The 17,942-nt window shown below is 47.8% G+C and overlaps 1 protein-coding gene across 11 annotated transcripts in view; it reads right to left on the bottom strand.

Annotated features, from left to right (window-relative positions):
* The window catches only part of DMD (dystrophin), a 3,940,859-nt gene that overhangs the window by 2,177,465 nt on the left and 1,745,452 nt on the right, over positions 1–17,942 (bottom strand). For all 11 annotated transcript variants that reach the window (XM_073664716.1, XM_073664719.1, XM_073664714.1 and 8 more), the window contains one exon: positions 16,761–16,973. In XM_073664716.1, coding sequence (XP_073520817.1) covers positions 16,761–16,973 — 213 coding nt within the window. The remainder of the gene's footprint in view (positions 1–16,760; positions 16,974–17,942) is intronic.

The following is a 17,942-nucleotide window of genomic DNA, read 5'->3' as shown; positions in this document are numbered from 1 at the left end:
CAGAATGTCTCTCTGGCTTCCCTCCATGCTGTCTGTTTGTGTCTGTTTCTGCTGCTTAAGGGCGGCGCCCGATCACTTCCTGCCTTTTGTACCTGCTGTGGGTCACACCCCTTGTGCGTCCTCAGCCTATTGCTGTCTGTCACTTGGTATATAGCTCAGCAGCTCCCTTCTATCCCTGCCTGAGCATAGTGTTTTCCTTCAGTGTGTGCTTGCACTCTGAAGGTGCCAGGTCCCGTCTCTTGTCTCCTGCTTTTTGTATCAGTTCCCGTGTCTGAACTGAGTCCTGTATGTCTCCTGCTTTGCGGTATCAGCTCCCGTGTCTGAACTGTGTCCTGTATGTCTCCTGCTTTGCGGTATCAGCTCCCGTGTCTGAACTGAGTCCTGTATGTCTCCTGCTTTGCGGTTTCAGCTCCCGTGTCTGAACTGAGTCCTGTATGTCTCCTGCTTTGCGGTATCAGCTCCCGTGTCTGAACTGTGTCCTTTTTGTGTTCTCTGGTCTGTCCTGTCTTAACACGCTCCTTGCCTGTTCGTTCCGCCTTTTAGTGGCCGATTTCCTAGACCCGCTCCTGCGTCTGGTCTGTCCTGTCTGAACACGCTCCTTGCCTGTTCGTTCCGCCTCTCTGGGGGCCGTATTCCCAGACCCGCTCCTGTATCCCTCTGCAGTGTCGGTCTCCTCCGTACACTCAGTTCCAGTCTGAACTCTCTCCTGTCCTTTACCTGTTTTGCCTCTATGTCCGTTCCCTTCCTTTTTCTGCAGAGTCTGAACTCGTACCTAACTCCTGCTTGTTGTCTCTGCAAGTACTGTGTGAGTATCTGGCTCTGTCTTTCCCTTCCTGTCTGTTCCGTGTGAACAGAGCCCTGTCCTCCCTGCTCAGCCTTGTCTGCACTCTAGCTGTGCTTGCCTGTAACCCTCTGCCTGTATTGTTCCTGAGTCCCGGTGTGTACTGGGTCCTATCCCGTCTGTGTTCCTACCTGCTAGTGCCTCCCTGTCTGCACTCTAGCTGTGCTTGCCTTTACCCCCCTGCCTGCATACCCGCCTGCCTGCATACCAGTCGTGCCTGCCTATACCCACCAGTCTGTGTGCCAGCCTACCAGCCTGTTCCTGTATTCCCCTGTGTGGGTCAACAGCCGTGTCCGGGGTCTGTCCTGGAGTAGCACCTGGTCCCTCTGCTCGGTTCCTCCTTGGTGCACTGGCGTCGTATGCCGTCGTGCGACCCTGGTCGGATCGGGTGAATACTTAGTCACGCCCCTCCAGGCATTCACTCTCCGGCACGGTCCAGTGGAATCACTACAATCACACGCACACGCCGCTTAGCCCGGGCGTGTGCATAACAGCATGCTCAGGCCATGGTTCCCGTTGAGCCCCACGGCCTTCGCTCTTTGAGAAGTTTTTCCAGCGAATACATGCATTAAAATAAATAAATAAATTAATTTTTTCCCCCCTTTAGCTGAGTTCCAGGCGAATTACGCACCCGTCCAGATGGATCTATCAGCTCTCGTTCCTGCGGATCCGCCACGTTACTATGGGGATCCAAGACAGTGTCGTGCATTTGTGGAGCAATGCATGCTACACTTTAAGGCCTACCCTCTCTATTTTCCTTCCGATTGGGCTAAAGTGGCCTTTATGATTGACTACCTAGCGGGTGATGCCTTGAAATGGGTCACCCCCCTATGGGAAGCATGGGATCCTGTCATCCTTGACCTGCAGGCCTTCCTGGTGGCCTTTCGTATGGTCTTCGAGGACCCTAGCTCTGAAGCCCCTGCTGAAGCTTCACTTCCCAATATCCCGGAGCAGCCCCGACGGGTAATGTGTGTGGGTAGCGCAATAGTCCTCCAGCCCAATGAGACTACTGCCCACCCAGAATCCTCACAGGGTGACTACGCTTTCCGGAATACTTCTCTCAACCTCAAGAGGCAGTCCAGACGTGCTAGACTTAGAGGCAAGCCGTCTCGCCAGGGTCTGTCCTCCCTGAGACCTCCTGACCCCAACCTTGAAGTCCCTACTGAAGCTTCATCTCCCTGTATCCTGGAGAAACCCCAATGGGTAATGTGCGTGGGTAGTGCACCAGTTCTCCTGGCCGAAGAGACTTCTGCCCATCCAGACTCCACACAGGAGAACTTACTGCACCCGGCATCAGATGCTTCTTTCTCTTTAACCGGTGTGCATGTCCAAGGATGCTCCAAAGCTGTGGTTACCTCAGAGTCTGTGCACCTCTACTACCTGGCGGAGGATCCCCTGTTGCCTCCTGAACCCTCCGGGATACCACTCGATGACAAATGGAGAGAGACTTCTCTACACCCGGTACTCAATACTTTGTCCGCTTCGTCCTGTGAGCCTGACAATGGGTACCCCAAAGTGGTAGTTACCTCCGAGTCTCTATACCCCTCTGACCAGGCGGAGGATCTCCAGTTGTCTCCTGAACCCTTCGGGGTGCTACCTGGTAGCGAAAGGACAGAGACTCTCCTATACTCTGTACCTGATACCTCGCTCGCTTCGTCCAGTGAGTCCAACTTAGTGTACTCCGAAGCAGAGGTTACTCCTGAGTCTCTACACCCCTCCGACCAGGCGGAGGACCTCCAGTTGTGTTCAGAATCCTTCGGGGTGCCACCTGGTGGTGAATGGACAGAGACTTTCCTATATCCTGGATCTGATACCTCGCTTGCTTCGTCCAGTGAGTCCGACCTAGTGTACTCTGAAGCAGAGGTTACCCGTGAGTCTCTACACCCCTCTGACCAGGCGGAGGACCGCCAGCTGTCTCCAGAACCCTTCGGGGTGCCACCTGGTGGTGAATGGACAGAGACTTTCCTATACTCGGTACCCGATACCTCGCCTGCTTCCTCCAGTGAGTCCGACCTAGTGTACTCTGAAGCAGAGGTTACCCGTGAGTCTCTACACCCTTCTGACCCGGCGGAGGACCTCCAGTTGTTTCCTGAATCCTCCGGGATACCACCAGATAACAAAGAGACAGTGACTTTTCCTCATTATGTACCTGATAACCCGTCTATTTCTTCCTGTGAGCTTGACAAGATGTACCTCGAAGCAGAGATTACCCTTAAGTCTCTGTCCCCCTCCAACCCAGTGAACGACTGGCCCTCGAATTCCCTGCGGAAGATTCTGGCAGGCCTGAAGAAGAGGGGGCGTAAGGGGGGAGGTACTGTAACATACCTGGCGGCGTCCTTGCAAGGTGGTCCATCTCCCACTGTGCAAGAGGGCGCACTTGATCTCCTGTCCAGAATGTCTCTCTGGCTTCCCTCCATGCTGTCTGTTTGTGTCTGTTTCTGCTGCTTAAGGGCGGCGCCCGATCACTTCCTGCCTTTTGTACCTGCTGTGGGTCACACCCCTTGTGCGTCCTCAGCCTATTGCTGTCTGTCACTTGGTATATAGCTCAGCAGCTCCCTTCTATCCCTGCCTGAGCATAGTGTTTTCCTTCAGTGTGTGCTTGCACTCTGAAGGTGCCAGGTCCCGTCTCTTGTCTCCTGCTTTTTGTATCAGTTCCCGTGTCTGAACTGAGTCCTGTATGTCTCCTGCTTTGCGGTATCAGCTCCCGTGTCTGAACTGTGTCCTGTATGTCTCCTGCTTTGCGGTATCAGCTCCCGTGTCTGAACTGAGTCCTGTATGTCTCCTGCTTTGCGGTTTCAGCTCCCGTGTCTGAACTGAGTCCTGTATGTCTCCTGCTTTGCGGTATCAGCTCCCATGTCTGAACTGTGTCCTTTTTGTGTTCTCTGGTCTGTCCTGTCTTAACACGCTCCTTGCCTGTTCGTTCCGCCTTTTAGTGGCCGATTTCCTAGACCCGCTCCTGCGTCTGGTCTGTCCTGTCTGAACACGCTCCTTGCCTGTTCGTTCCGCCTCTCTGGGGGCCGTATTCCCAGACCCGCTCCTGTATCCCTCTGCAGTGTCGGTCTCCTCCGTACACTCAGTTCCAGTCTGAACTCTCTCCTGTCCTTTACCTGTTTTGCCTCTATGTCCGTTCCCTTCCTTTTTCTGCAGAGTCTGAACTCGTACCTAACTCCTGCTTGTTGTCTCTGCAAGTACTGTGTGAGTATCTGGCTCTGTCTTTCCCTTCCTGTCTGTTCCGTGTGAACAGAGCCCTGTCCTCCCTGCTCAGCCTTGTCTGCACTCTAGCTGTGCTTGCCTGTAACCCTCTGCCTGTATTGTTCCTGAGTCCCGGTGTGTACTGGGTCCTATCCCGTCTGTGTTCCTACCTGCTAGTGCCTCCCTGTCTGCACTCTAGCTGTGCTTGCCTTTACCCCCCTGCCTGCATACCCGCCTGCCTGCATACCAGTCGTGCCTGCCTATACCCACCAGTCTGTGTGCCAGCCTACCAGCCTGTTCCTGTATTCCCCTGTGTGGGTCAACAGCCGTGTCCGGGGTCTGTCCTGGAGTAGCACCTGGTCCCTCTGCTCGGTTCCTCCTTGGTGCACTGGCGTCGTATGCCGTCGTGCGACCCTGGTCGGATCGGGTGAATACTTAGTCACGCCCCTCCAGGCATTCACTCTCCGGCACGGTCCAGTGGAATCACTACAATCACACGCACACGCCGCTTAGCCCGGGCGTGTGCATAACATTGTCTACCCTTTTATATGCATTACTTCAACTTTGATATACAGTAAGGTTTTTAATATAGGCAGTATAGGTACCGTCCCAATTTAGGGTCACCTTGCCGCTGGTGGGACGGCTTGTATACTTTTTTTGATCAAAAATAGTTCACTAAGTACCCTATATTTATTATGCAACTTTGCTTTACATTTATATATAATTATGGTAGGGTATGAGATATATTTTTGTCTTGCTTCTTTTTTGCTAGTGTGAACATGCCTCTGTTTCTTGTATGTCTGCCATCTTAGACCTCAGTTCACATTGTCTGGTTTTTTGACTTGTTTGCATTCTGTGCAATTTAAGGGTGTGGCATGCCCTTTGTTGAGCTGATTGGTATATATGTAGCTTACCACGGGCCTAGGTGGTCTGGAGTTGGGACCCGGTCCTATTTGTCTACCCTTTTATATGCATTACTTCAACTTTGATATACAGTAAGGTTTTTAATATAGGCAGTATAGGTACCGTCCCAATTTAGGGTCACCTTGCCGCTGGTGGGACGGCTTGTATCCTTTTTTTGATCAAAAATAGTTCACTAAGTACCCTATATTTATTATGCAACTTTGCTTTACATTTATATATAATTATGGTAGGGTATGAGATATATTTTTGTCTTGCTTCTTTTTTGCTATTGTGAACATGCCTCTGTTTCTTGTATGTCTGCCATCTTAGACCTCAGTTCACATTGTCTGTTTTTTTGACTTGTTTGCATTCTGTGCAATTTAAGGGTGTGGCATGCCCTTTGTTGAGCTGATTGGTATATATGTAGCTTACCACGGGCCTAGGTGGTCTGGAGTTGGGACCCGGTCCTATTTGTCTACCCTTTTATATGCATTACTTCAACTTTGATATACAGTAAGGTTTTTAATATAGGCAGTATAGGTACCGTCCCAATTTAGGGTCACCTTGCCGCTGGTGGGACGGCTTGTATACTTTTTTTGATCAAAAATAGTTCACTAAGTACCCTATATTTATTATGCAACTTTGCTTTACATTTATATATAATTATGGTAGGGTATGAGATATATTTTTGTCTTGCTTCTTTTTTGCTAGTGTGAACATGCCTCTGTTTCTTGTATGTCTGCCATCTTAGACCTCAGTTCACATTGTCTGGTTTTTTGACTTGTTTGCATTCTGTGCAATTTAAGGGTGTGGCATGCCCTTTGTTGAGCTGATTGGTATATATGTAGCTTACCACGGGCCTAGGTGGTCTGGAGTTGGGACCCGGTCCTATTTGTCTACCCTTTTATATGCATTACTTCAACTTTGATATACAGTAAGGTTTTTAATATAGGCAGTATAGGTACCGTCCCAATTTAGGGTCACCTTGCCGCTGGTGGGACGGCTTGTATACTTTTTTTGATCAAAAATAGTTCACTAAGTACCCTATATTTATTATGCAACTTTGCTTTACATTTATATATAATTATGGTAGGGTATGAGATATATTTTTGTCTTGCTTCTTTTTTTGCTAGTGTGAACATGCCTCTGTTTCTTGTATGTCTGCCATCTTAGACCTCAGTTCACATTGTCTGGTTTTTTGACTTGTTTGCATTCTGTGCAATTTAAGGGTGTGGCATGCCCTTTGTTGAGCTGATTGGTATATATGTAGCTTACCACGGGCCTAGGTGGTCTGGAGTTGGGACCCGGTCCTATTTGTCTGTAACATACCTGGCGGCGTCCTTGCATGGTGGTCCATCTCCCACTGTGCAAGAGGGCGCACTTGATCTCCTGTCCAGAATGTCTCTCTGGCTTCCCTCCATGCTGTCTGTTTGTGTCTGTTTCTGCTGCTTAAGGGCGGCGCCCGATCACTTCCTGCCTTTTGTACCTGCTGTGGGTCACACCCCTTGTGCGTCCTCAGCCTATTGCTGTCTGTCACTTGGTATATAGCTCAGCAGCTCCCTTCTATCCCTGCCTGAGCATAGTGTTTTCCTTCAGTGTGTGCTTGCACTCTGAAGGTGCCAGGTCCCGTCTCTTGTCTCCTGCTTTTTGTATCAGTTCCCGTGTCTGAACTGAGTCCTGTATGTCTCCTGCTTTGCGGTATCAGCTCCCGTGTCTGAACTGTGTCCTGTATGTCTCCTGCTTTGCGGTATCAGCTCCCGTGTCTGAACTGAGTCCTGTATGTCTCCTGCTTTGCGGTTTCAGCTCCCGTGTCTGAACTGAGTCCTGTATGTCTCCTGCTTTGCGGTATCAGCTCCCGTGTCTGAACTGTGTCCTTTTTGTGTTCTCTGGTCTGTCCTGTCTTAACACGCTCCTTGCCTGTTCGTTCCGCCTTTTAGTGGCCGATTTCCTAGACCCGCTCCTGCGTCTGGTCTGTCCTGTCTGAACACGCTCCTTGCCTGTTCGTTCCGCCTCTCTGGGGGCCGTATTCCCAGACCCGCTCCTGTATCCCTCTGCAGTGTCGGTCTCCTCCGTACACTCAGTTCCAGTCTGAACTCTCTCCTGTCCTTTACCTGTTTTGCCTCTATGTCCGTTCCCTTCCTTTTTCTGCAGAGTCTGAACTCGTACCTAACTCCTGCTTGTTGTCTCTGCAAGTACTGTGTGAGTATCTGGCTCTGTCTTTCCCTTCCTGTCTGTTCCGTGTGAACAGAGCCCTGTCCTCCCTGCTCAGCCTTGTCTGCACTCTAGCTGTGCTTGCCTGTAACCCTCTGCCTGTATTGTTCCTGAGTCCCGGTGTGTACTGGGTCCTATCCCGTCTGTGTTCCTACCTGCTAGTGCCTCCCTGTCTGCACTCTAGCTGTGCTTGCCTTTACCCCCCTGCCTGCATACCCGCCTGCCTGCATACCAGTCGTGCCTGCCTATACCCACCAGTCTGTGTGCCAGCCTACCAGCCTGTTCCTGTATTCCCCTGTGTGGGTCAACAGCCGTGTCCGGGGTCTGTCCTGGAGTAGCACCTGGTCCCTCTGCTCGGTTCCTCCTTGGTGCACTGGCGTCGTATGCCGTCGTGCGACCCTGGTCGGATCGGGTGAATACTTAGTCACGCCCCTCCAGGCATTCACTCTCCGGCACGGTCCAGTGGAATCACTACAATCACACGCACACGCCGCTTAGCCCCTATGTAGCTTACCACGGGCCTAGGTGGTCTGGAGTTGGGACCCGGTCCTATTTGTCTACCCTTTTATATGCATTACTTCAACTTTGATATACAGTAAGGTTTTTAATATAGGCAGTATAGGTACCGTCCCAATTTAGGGTCACCTTGCCGCTGGTGGGACGGCTTGTATCCTTTTTTTGATCAAAAATAGTTCACTAAGTACCCTATATTTATTATGCAACTTTGCTTTACATTTATATATAATTATGGTAGGGTATGAGATATATTTTTGTCTTGCTTCTTTTTTGCTATTGTGAACATGCCTCTGTTTCTTGTATGTCTGCCATCTTAGACCTCAGTTCACATTGTCTGTTTTTTTGACTTGTTTGCATTCTGTGCAATTTAAGGGTGTGGCATGCCCTTTGTTGAGCTGATTGGTATATATGTAGCTTACCACGGGCCTAGGTGGTCTGGAGTTGGGACCCGGTCCTATTTGTCTACCCTTTTATATGCATTACTTCAACTTTGATATACAGTAAGGTTTTTAATATAGGCAGTATAGGTACCGTCCCAATTTAGGGTCACCTTGCCGCTGGTGGGACGGCTTGTATACTTTTTTTGATCAAAAATAGTTCACTAAGTACCCTATATTTATTATGCAACTTTGCTTTACATTTATATATAATTATGGTAGGGTATGAGATATATTTTTGTCTTGCTTCTTTTTTGCTAGTGTGAACATGCCTCTGTTTCTTGTATGTCTGCCATCTTAGACCTCAGTTCACATTGTCTGGTTTCCATGCACTAAGTGTATGGACTGAAAAACATTTACCCCTGGGGGGTATACATGAACATAGTGTATAAATATTTTTTTTTACGGGCATCATAAACACCCTTTAAAAAAATGATGTGGGTGTTGCATCACGGACCACTGTCACCCTGGTGATATCCTGGTGGAGGATGAGGAGAAGGAGGAGGGCAAGAGCAAATAGCCCAAATCAGGAGGCTTATACCCATGTGTGGGTGTGAAAAGGCGCATGGGAATACACCTCCCAAGAAAAGACACTGGATTTGAGTTTATGTTACGCTGCTATCATTTGGTGGTGATGAGAAGTCTTTCCCAATCCAGCCCTTGTTCATTTTTATAAGAGTCAGAATGTCAGCATTTTCAGTTGACAGGCAGATGCGCTTATCAGTTATAATTCCACCAGCGGCACTAAAAACCCGCTCTGATAAAACTCTGGTGGCAGGGCAGGCCAGGACCTCCAAGGCATAGAGAGCCAGTTCATTCCAGGTATCCAGCTTGGATACCCAATAATTATAAGGCACAGCGGAATCACAGAGGATGTTGGTACGGTCAGCAAGGTACTCCCTCAGCATCTTCCCAAACTTTGCACTCCTTGTGAGAGTACCCCGCACCTCAGGGCCTGTGCGATGGGAGGGTCTGAGAAAACTCTCCCAGAACTTTGACAGTGTTCCCCTACCTCTGCTGGATTGAAGTTGTGTCTCTCTCGCCAGTCCTCCTTGGTTGTCCAAAGAAGTGTGCCCTCTGCTGCCAGCGTTTTCTGATGGGAATTTTTTTAACAGTTCCACAACAAGGACCTTCTGGTACAGACCCATATCTGTAGACCTGTCTGCCTCAGGAATAAGAGATATAAAGTTCTCCTTGTATTGTGGGTCTAGAAGTGTCACCAACCAGTAATGACTGTCACACAAAATTTTTAGAACGCGAGGGTCATGGGAAAGGCAGTGTAACATAAACTCAGCCATGCGTGCCAGACTACTAACAGGCAAGACTTCCGTGTCCTCACCAAGAGGATGACTAAGCATGCTCTCCTCCTCTCTGCCATCTGGCCATCCACGCTGAACAGACGGTATGACAGCTGTGCAGGTAGTACAGTCTATAGTGCATGAATCTAGCTCCTGTCCTTCCTCCTCCTCCTCCTCTTCCTCATTGTCACCCAATCCACGTTGGAATGAGTTGAGGCTTGGCTGTGTGTATTCATCCTGTATGGTTCCTTGCTCCATCTCATCGTGCTCTGCCTACAATGCATCCTCTTTGATTGTGAGCAGAGAGCGTTTCAGAAGACAGAGAAGCGGGATGGTAACGCTAATTATGGCATCATCGCCGCTCACCATCTTGGTGGAGCCCTCAAAGTTTTGGAGGATGGTACATATGTCTGACATCCATGTCCACTCCTGAGGTCTTATGTGTGGAGTCTGAACTGAATACCGACGGCCTTGTTGATGCTGGTACTCAACAACTGCCCTCTTCTGCTCACAAATCCTTCCCAACATCTGCAGTATAGAGTTCCAACGCGTGGGGACATCACACACCAGTCTGTGAGCCGGAAGCTGCAAACGCTGCTGAAACACTGCAAGGGCGGCGGAAGCTGTAGCTGACTTTATAAAATGGGCACAGAGGCGGTGTACTTTAACAAGCAGATCCAGCAGCTCCGGGTAGAATTTGAGAAACCGCTGAACCACGAAGTTAAGCACATGGGCCAGGCATGGTACGTGTGTGAACTCGCCTCGCCTCAGAGCCGCCACCAGGTTCTGGCCATTGTCACACACGACCATGCCTGGCTGTAGGTTCAGCGGGGTGAGCCACAGATGTGCCTGCTCTTTCAAAGCTGTCCACAACTCTTCAGCATTGTGCAGTTTTTCACCTAAGCATATTAGTTTCAGCACAGCCTGTTGCCGCTTGGCCGAGGCAGTGCTGCAGTGCTTCCAGCTTGTGACTGATGTGGTCATTTCGGAGATGGAGGCTGAAGAGGAGGAGGAGGCTGAGGAGGATGAGGTGCAGGAGCTGTAGACCGTGGGGGCAACCCTGATTTACCTAGGGCCCGCAATCCTTGGGTCAGAAGGACGTGTTCCGTCCCAAGGTCCGACTGGGTCCCGGCTCCCACTATGTTAAACCAGTGTGCCGTCAGCGAGATGTTCTCTCCCTGCCCACAAGCATTTGTCCCCATGTCTGTGGTTAGGTGGACTTTCCCATTAACTGCGTTGTTGAGGGCATAGCTAATGTTTTGGGACACGTGCTTGTGTTATGCGGGGACGGCACACCGGGAGAATTAGTGGCGGCTGGAGACCGAGTACTGAGGGACAGCCGCCGCCATCAGGTTGCGGAATGCTTCCTTCTCCACGAGCCTAAAAGGCAACATTTCGAGTGCAAGCAGTCGTGAAATGTGAGAATTTAGTAGCTTGGATTGTGGAGCGTTGGCTGCATAGTTGCGCTTGCATTCCAAGGACTGGGGTATGGAAACTGAATGCTGCGCTACGACAAGAACGTGCTTCCAGATGTTGCTACTTGAGAGTGTGCAATGACAGGTGCAGGGCAGGAGGCATCTTCGCATGCACCATGGACAGGGGATTGGCTTGCATGCACAACAGTGGAAGAAGCAATGGTGCCACTCGCAGACACTGTTCCTGGACCCTGGGGTTTGGCCCACAAAGTCGGGTGCTTTGCTGCCATGTGCCTGTTCATGCTGGTGGTGGTCAGGCTGCTAGTTTTGCCACCCCTGCTGATGCTGGCCTGGCAGGTGGTGCAAATGGCCTTTTTGGGGTTAACCGCAGAGTCTTTTAAAAACAACCAGACTCAGGAAGACCTAATAGTTGTACTGGCAACTTCCTTCGTGTTGGTGTTATGGGGAACGGTTGCCTGCCTTCTGTCTGCCGCCACCACACTGCTTCTTCCTGCCTGTTGGGGTGCTCTGCCTCCCTCCCCCTGTGTGCTGCTGTCCTTGCTCTGCATGTCCTTCTGCCAGGTTGGGTCAGTTATAGTGTTGAGCGAGTATGTTCTATTAACCCTTTCGCCGAGTATGCTCGGACCGAGCTCCGAGTATTTATAGCTGCTCGGTGATATGGTTGAATCGCTCCCATGTGCATGATTTGAAACTGTTTGACAGTTTTATTACATGTGAGGAATGTCTATTTGTTACACATTCCTCACATGTAATAAAGCTGTCAAACTGTTGCAAATCATGCACACGGGAGCGATTCAACCATATCACCGAGCAGCTATAAATACTCGGAGCTCGGCCCGAGCATACGCGGACAGAACATACTCGCTCAACACTAGGCAGTTACTATATCATCCACCACCTTGTCTTCCACTTCCGCACCCTGGTTCTCCTCCTGACTTTCTGGCAATTGTGTCTCATCATCGTCCACCTCTTGTGACACTTTCCCACTGTCACCTTCGTGTGACCGTGGCTGCTCAAATATTTGAGCATCGCTACACAAGATCTCCTCTTGCCCCGCTTGGTAGTGGACCGAGCGAGAGGCCCGAATCTATAAATGGAAAAGTGAACAGCTCTTCAGAGTGTCCAAGTGTGGGATCAGTTGTCTCTGGGTACTCGGCATGGTGAGAGGAAGGAGGATCAAGGTGAGGAATAAGCGGTCCAGACTCACTGCTACTGAGACTTGACTGTGTGGAAGAAAGGGTGATGGTGGTGGTGGTGGCTAAGTGACTGGAAGCATTATCCGCTATCCAACCAACAACCTTTTGACACTGCTCTGGGTTTAATAGTGGTGTGCTGTGGTCCCCTAGAAATTGTGACAGGAAGGTCAGGCGAGAAGATGTGGGTGTTTGTTGTGGCACAATTTCAGCTTGCTTTTTAACTATCTGGCCTGTAGGTAAGTAGTTTGAACAGCAAACTGCTGTGAATTCCTTCACTGACACACTAAAGGAAATTTTTCATAAAGGCCAGAAATGGCAGTATTTTCTGACAACGTATATGGGATCTGTGTGATGGAGAAAACAGAGTTTTAAATACCAGACCTGTAGGTAAGTAGTTTGAACAGCAAATTGCTGTGAATTGCTTCACTGACACACTGAAAGAAATTTTTAATGGAGGCCAGAAATGGCAGTATTTTCTGACAACGTATATGTGATCCTCGTGACGGAGAAACCAGAGTTTTAAATACCTGGCCTGTAGGTAAGTAGTTTGAACAGCAAACTGGTGTGAATTGCTTCACTGACACAATAAAGGAAATTTTTAATTTCGGCCAGAAATGGCAGTATTTTCTGACAACATATATGTGATCCGTTTGACGGAGAAAACACAGTTTTAAATAGCTGGATTTCTAGCGCTGTAATATGGAAAGGACCTGGCTGTATTCTGCAGTGCCAACAAGCAAATAGCGCAGAAAACTGTGTTCTCTGGATTGCTTTTTAAGCAAATAATGAGGATTAAGATCCAAAGAAAAGTTTTCCTGGCCCTTGAGACCTGGGCCTTTGTATAGAAATATCTAACAGCAGCAGAAGGCAGAATTGGAATGGAGCCTCTTGTGCCATATGCACTTCAGTCTGCTATATACCCAGCCTGCCTGCCTATTTACACTGCCTGCCTGATATCTCTGCTGATTGATTAGTTAGTCCTCAAAAGGACTGTTAGTCCTCAAAAGGACTTGTTAAGATGGGTATGTGTAATATACGTTTTTTCTCGCTACACTACCTAATACACAAGCAAATCTATTCCTGATGCAGCAGCACCTCTCCCTACACTGTCTAATTCTGGAGTGACTGTGATGAGCATGGTGGCGCCAGGTCTGATATAGACCTGCTGACGCTGTGCGGCCAGCCAATCACTGTAATGCCCACAACCAACATGGCTACGGCATTACAGTGCATGGCAGGCAATTCCTGCATGTTCATTAGCTCTCTAAAGAGCACCAAACATGCAGGGAGGGGACCTGAATTCCCACCCAAGCAACCCGTAAATACTCTACGAGAGCCGAGTATCTCGAGTAGTGAGATGCTCGGGCGAGCACCAAGCTGTAGAGAGCATGCTCGCTCATCACTAGGCGTTACCTCTGACAGGGACATATGGTACCGGGCACGGATAGAAGGAAAGACTGTAGTCAGACGGGGACCAGCAGATGCCAGACAGGCATCACGAAAGTGGATAGCGAGTTAGGGGGGAAACGGCGAGTTGTGATGAGAGCAGATTAGTAAAACCCTAAGAGCATTGTCCCAACTGTGAAGCATGGTGGGGGAAACATTATACTTTAGGGTTGCTTTTCTGAAAAGGGAACATGATGACTGCACCGTACTAAAGGGAAGATGAGTGGGGTCATGTATCGTGAGATTTTGGTCAACAACCTCATTCCCTCAGTAGGAGCATTGAAGATGGGTCATGGCTGAGTCTTCCAGCAAGACAATGACCCAAAACATACAGCCAAGGAAACAAAGGAGTGGCTCAAAAAGAAGCAAAGTAAGGCTATGGAGTGGCCTAGCCAGTCTCCAGACCTTAATCCCATAGAAAACTTATGGAGGGAGTTGAAGTTCCGAGTTGCCTTTCGACAGCCTCAAAATCTTAATGATTTAGAGATGATCTGCAAAGAGGAGTGGACCAAAATTCCTCCTGACATGTGCGCAACCCTCATCATCAACTACAAAAAAAGTCTGACTGTTGTGCTTGCCAGCAAGGGTTTTGCCACCAAGTATTAAGTTTTGTTTGCCAGAGGGATCAAATACTTGTTTCTCACTGTAAAATGCAAAAAAAAAATTATCTAATTTATACAATGTGATTTTCTTGATTTTTTGGGGGATATTCTATCTCTCAATGTTAAAATTAACCTACCCTTAAAATTATAGACTGTTCATGTCTTTGTCAGTGGGCAAACTTACAAAAACAGCAAGGGATAAAATACTGATTTTCCCCCAATGTATATACACTGCTCAAAAAAATAAAGGGAACACTCAAATAACACATCCTAGATCTGAATGAATAAAATATTCTCATTAAATACTTTGTTCTGTACAAAGTTGAATGTGCTGACAAAAAAATCACACAAAAATCATTAATGGAAATCAAATTTATTAACCAATGGAGGCCTGGATTTGGAGTCATCCCCAAAATTAAAGTGGAAAAACACACTACAGGCTGATCTAACTTTGATGTAATGTCCTTAAAACAAGTCAAAATTAGGCTCAGTATTGTTTGTGGCCTCCACGTGCCTGTATGACCTCCCTACAATGCCTGGACATGCTCCTGATGAGGTTGCGGATGGTCTCCTGGGGGATCTCCTCCCAGACCTGGACAAAAGCATCCGCCAACTCCTGGACAGTCTGTGGTGCAACGTGACGTTGGTGGATGGAGCGAGACATGATGTCCCAGATGTGCTCAATCGGATTCAGGTCTGGGGAATGGGCGGGCCAGTCCATAGCTTCAATGCCTTCATCTTTCAAGAACTGCTGACACACTCCAGCCACATGAGGTCTGGCATTGTCCTGCATTAGGAGGAACCCAGGGCCAACCACACCAGCATATGGTCTCACAAAGGAATTGAGGATCTCATCTCGGTACCTAATGGCAGTCAGGCTACCTCTGGCGAGCACATGGAGAGCTGTGCGGCCCTCCAAAGAAATGCCACCCCACACCATTACTGACCCACTGCCAAACCGGTCATGCTGAAGGATGTTGCAGGCAGAAGATCGCTCTCCACGGCGTCTCCAGACTCTGTCACGTCTGTCACATGTGCTCAGTGTGAACCTGCTTTCATCTGTGAAGAGCACAGGGCACCAGTGTTGACTTTGCCAATCCTGGTGTTCTGTGGCAAATGCCAAGCGTCCTATACGGTGTTGGGCTGTGAGCACAACCCCCATCTGTGGACGTCGGGCCCTCATACCACCCTCATGGAGTCGGTTTCTAACCATTTGTACAGACACATGCACATTTGTGGCCTGCTTGAGGTCATTTTTCAGGGCTCTGGCAGTGCTCCTCCTGTTCCTCCTTGCACAAAGGCGGAGTTAGCGGTCCTGCTGCTGGGTTGTTTCCCTCTTACGGCCCCCTCCACATCTCCTGGTGTACTGGCCTGTCTCCTGGTAGTGCCTCCCACCTCTGGACACTACGCTGACAGACACAGCAAACCTTCTTGCCACAGCTCGCATTGATGTGCCATCCTGGATGAGCTGCACTACCTGAGCAACTTCTGTGGGTTGTAGAGTCTGTCTCCTGCTGCCACGAGTGTGAAAGCACAACCAACATTCAAAAGTGACCAAAACATCAGCCAGAAACCATTGGTATTGAGATGTGGTCTGTGGTCTCCACCTGCAGAATCACTCCTTTATTGAGTGTGTCTTGGTAATTACCAATAATTTCCATCTATTGTCTATTCCATTTGCACAACAGCATGTGAAATTGATTGTCAATCAGTGTTGCTTCCTAAGTGGACAGTTTGATTTCACAGAAGTTTGATGTACTTGGAGTTATATTCTGTTGTTTAAGTGTTCCCTTTATTTTTTGAGCAGTGTATGTGCATGAGGCAGTTAGCTCAGGTCAGGAGACCCAATGGCCTAAAATGCTGATCAAGGTATGGTCTGAAAACATGGACCAGGTGAAACAAGCCAAATTCTAACTTTTTCACTTTTATGAAGCTTACATCTGTTGTTAAACTTCACAGCAAACAGGTTGGTATTTGGAGTTACTCACATATAAGAAATATTTGGATGGTTTGGGGTATAAGCTAGGTCTACCATTCCATATCATATGTTCAAAACTATTGTCAAGTCAGTTCTATAACCTAATTTCCATTGTATCTGTGACCCCATGCACATTGAAAACAAAGACCTCAATTCATCAAAGCTTTCACAACAGGAAAGTAGCATAACATGTTGTGACACGCAGCAAAATCTTTGAGCAATGTGAGGTTGCACAAACATTTTGCGACTTTTGTTGTTTGGATATCAATTTGGGCTAACTCTGCCAAAATGGGCAATGTTGAAGTGAGACAGGGGCGGGAAAAGGCATGGTAATGACCACTCATTTAATTTATGATGAGCTGTGACATACCTTGCATAATAACTTTTACTTCAGTCCCTAACTGGAGTAAGATTTGTGGCAAAAGGCAGTCTTAAAAAATCAGACGTCTCTTACTCCACCATGCCCCCTCATCAAGACTAAAGTGAACAATGCCGATCTTGATGAATTGGGCCCTGTGTTTTATAGATCCTGAATTAGATACCCATAAAATTCAATTGGCCTTTACTATGTCTAAGAAATTTTTCTATTTCCAGTATGAAGCTTTTTCCCTTAAAAGTATTTCTTCTAAAGAAGTAAAAGGAATCTTGGATAATTATTGTTAATATGGTATAGGATAAATAGCAAGAAATGTCAGTAGACCTACCTGGAACTGTCTATGTTTGTTGAGTAATTCTTCTAGTTTTTGGCATTGCCCTGCTATCTGAGTTGATAAAAAATTCCAACGGCTTTGGGCTTGGTCAATTTCTGCCCAGTACTTTTGCTTAACATCAGCTGGTGCTTTGCTAGATAACTCCTCTGCAGTTTTGCTGAGATAATTCATATCAGACTGATGTTCCTGCAGGGAACTTTGTAAGGCCTGGTTAAAAACAAAGAATAGAACGTAAAATTACAAAATGAAATAAACATTTCGTATAAATGTGAGAAAAATATGCATATACAGTACAGACCAAAAGTTTGGACACACTTCATTTAAAGATTTTTTTGTATTTTCATGACTATGAAAATTGTACATTCACACTGAAGGCATCAAAACTATGAATTAACACATGTGGAATTATATACTTAACAAAAAAGTGTGAAACAACTGAAAATATGTCTTATATTCTAGGTTCTTCAAAGTAGCCACCTTTTGCATTGATGACTGCTTTGCACACACTTGGCATTCTCTTGATGAGCTTCAAGAGGTAGTAACCGGAAATGGTTTTCACTTCACAGGTGTGCCCTGTCAGGTTTAATAAGTGGGATTTCTTGCCTATAAATGGGGTTGAGACCATCAGTTGTGTTGTGCAGAAGTCTGGTGGATACACAGCTGATAGTCCTACTGAATAGACTGTTAGAATTTGTATTATGGCAAGAAAAAAGCAGCAAAGTAAAGAAAAACGAGTGGCCATCATTACTTTAAGAAATGAAGGTCAGTCAGTGCGAAAAATTGGGAAAACTTTGAAAGTATCCCCAAGTGCAGTTGCAAAACCATCAAGCGCTACAAAGAAACTGGCTCACATGAGGACTGCCCCAGGAAAGGAAAACCAAGAGTCACCTCTGCTTCTGAGGAGAAGTTTATCCGAGTCACCAGCCTCAGAAATCGCAGGTTAACAGCAGCTCAGATTAGAGACCAGGTCAATGCCACACAGAGTTCTAGCAGCAGACACAACTGTTAAGAGGAGACTTTGTGCAGCAGGCCTTCATGGTAAAATAGCTGCTAGGAAACCACTGCTAAGGACAGGCAACAAGCAGAAGAGACTTGTATGGGCTAAAGAACACAAGGAATGGACATTAAACCAGTGGAAATCTGTGCTTTGGTCTGATGAGTCCAAATTTGAGATCT

Source organism: Phyllobates terribilis, unplaced genomic scaffold (genome assembly GCF_046119375.1).
Source record: "Phyllobates terribilis strain yellow unplaced genomic scaffold, ASM4611937v1 Scaffold_2__4_contigs__length_985480577, whole genome shotgun sequence".
Taxonomy (NCBI): domain Eukaryota; kingdom Metazoa; phylum Chordata; class Amphibia; order Anura; family Dendrobatidae; genus Phyllobates; species Phyllobates terribilis.
The sequence above is the reverse complement of the archived record's forward strand: the minus strand, read 5'-3'. Positions and strand labels throughout refer to the sequence as shown.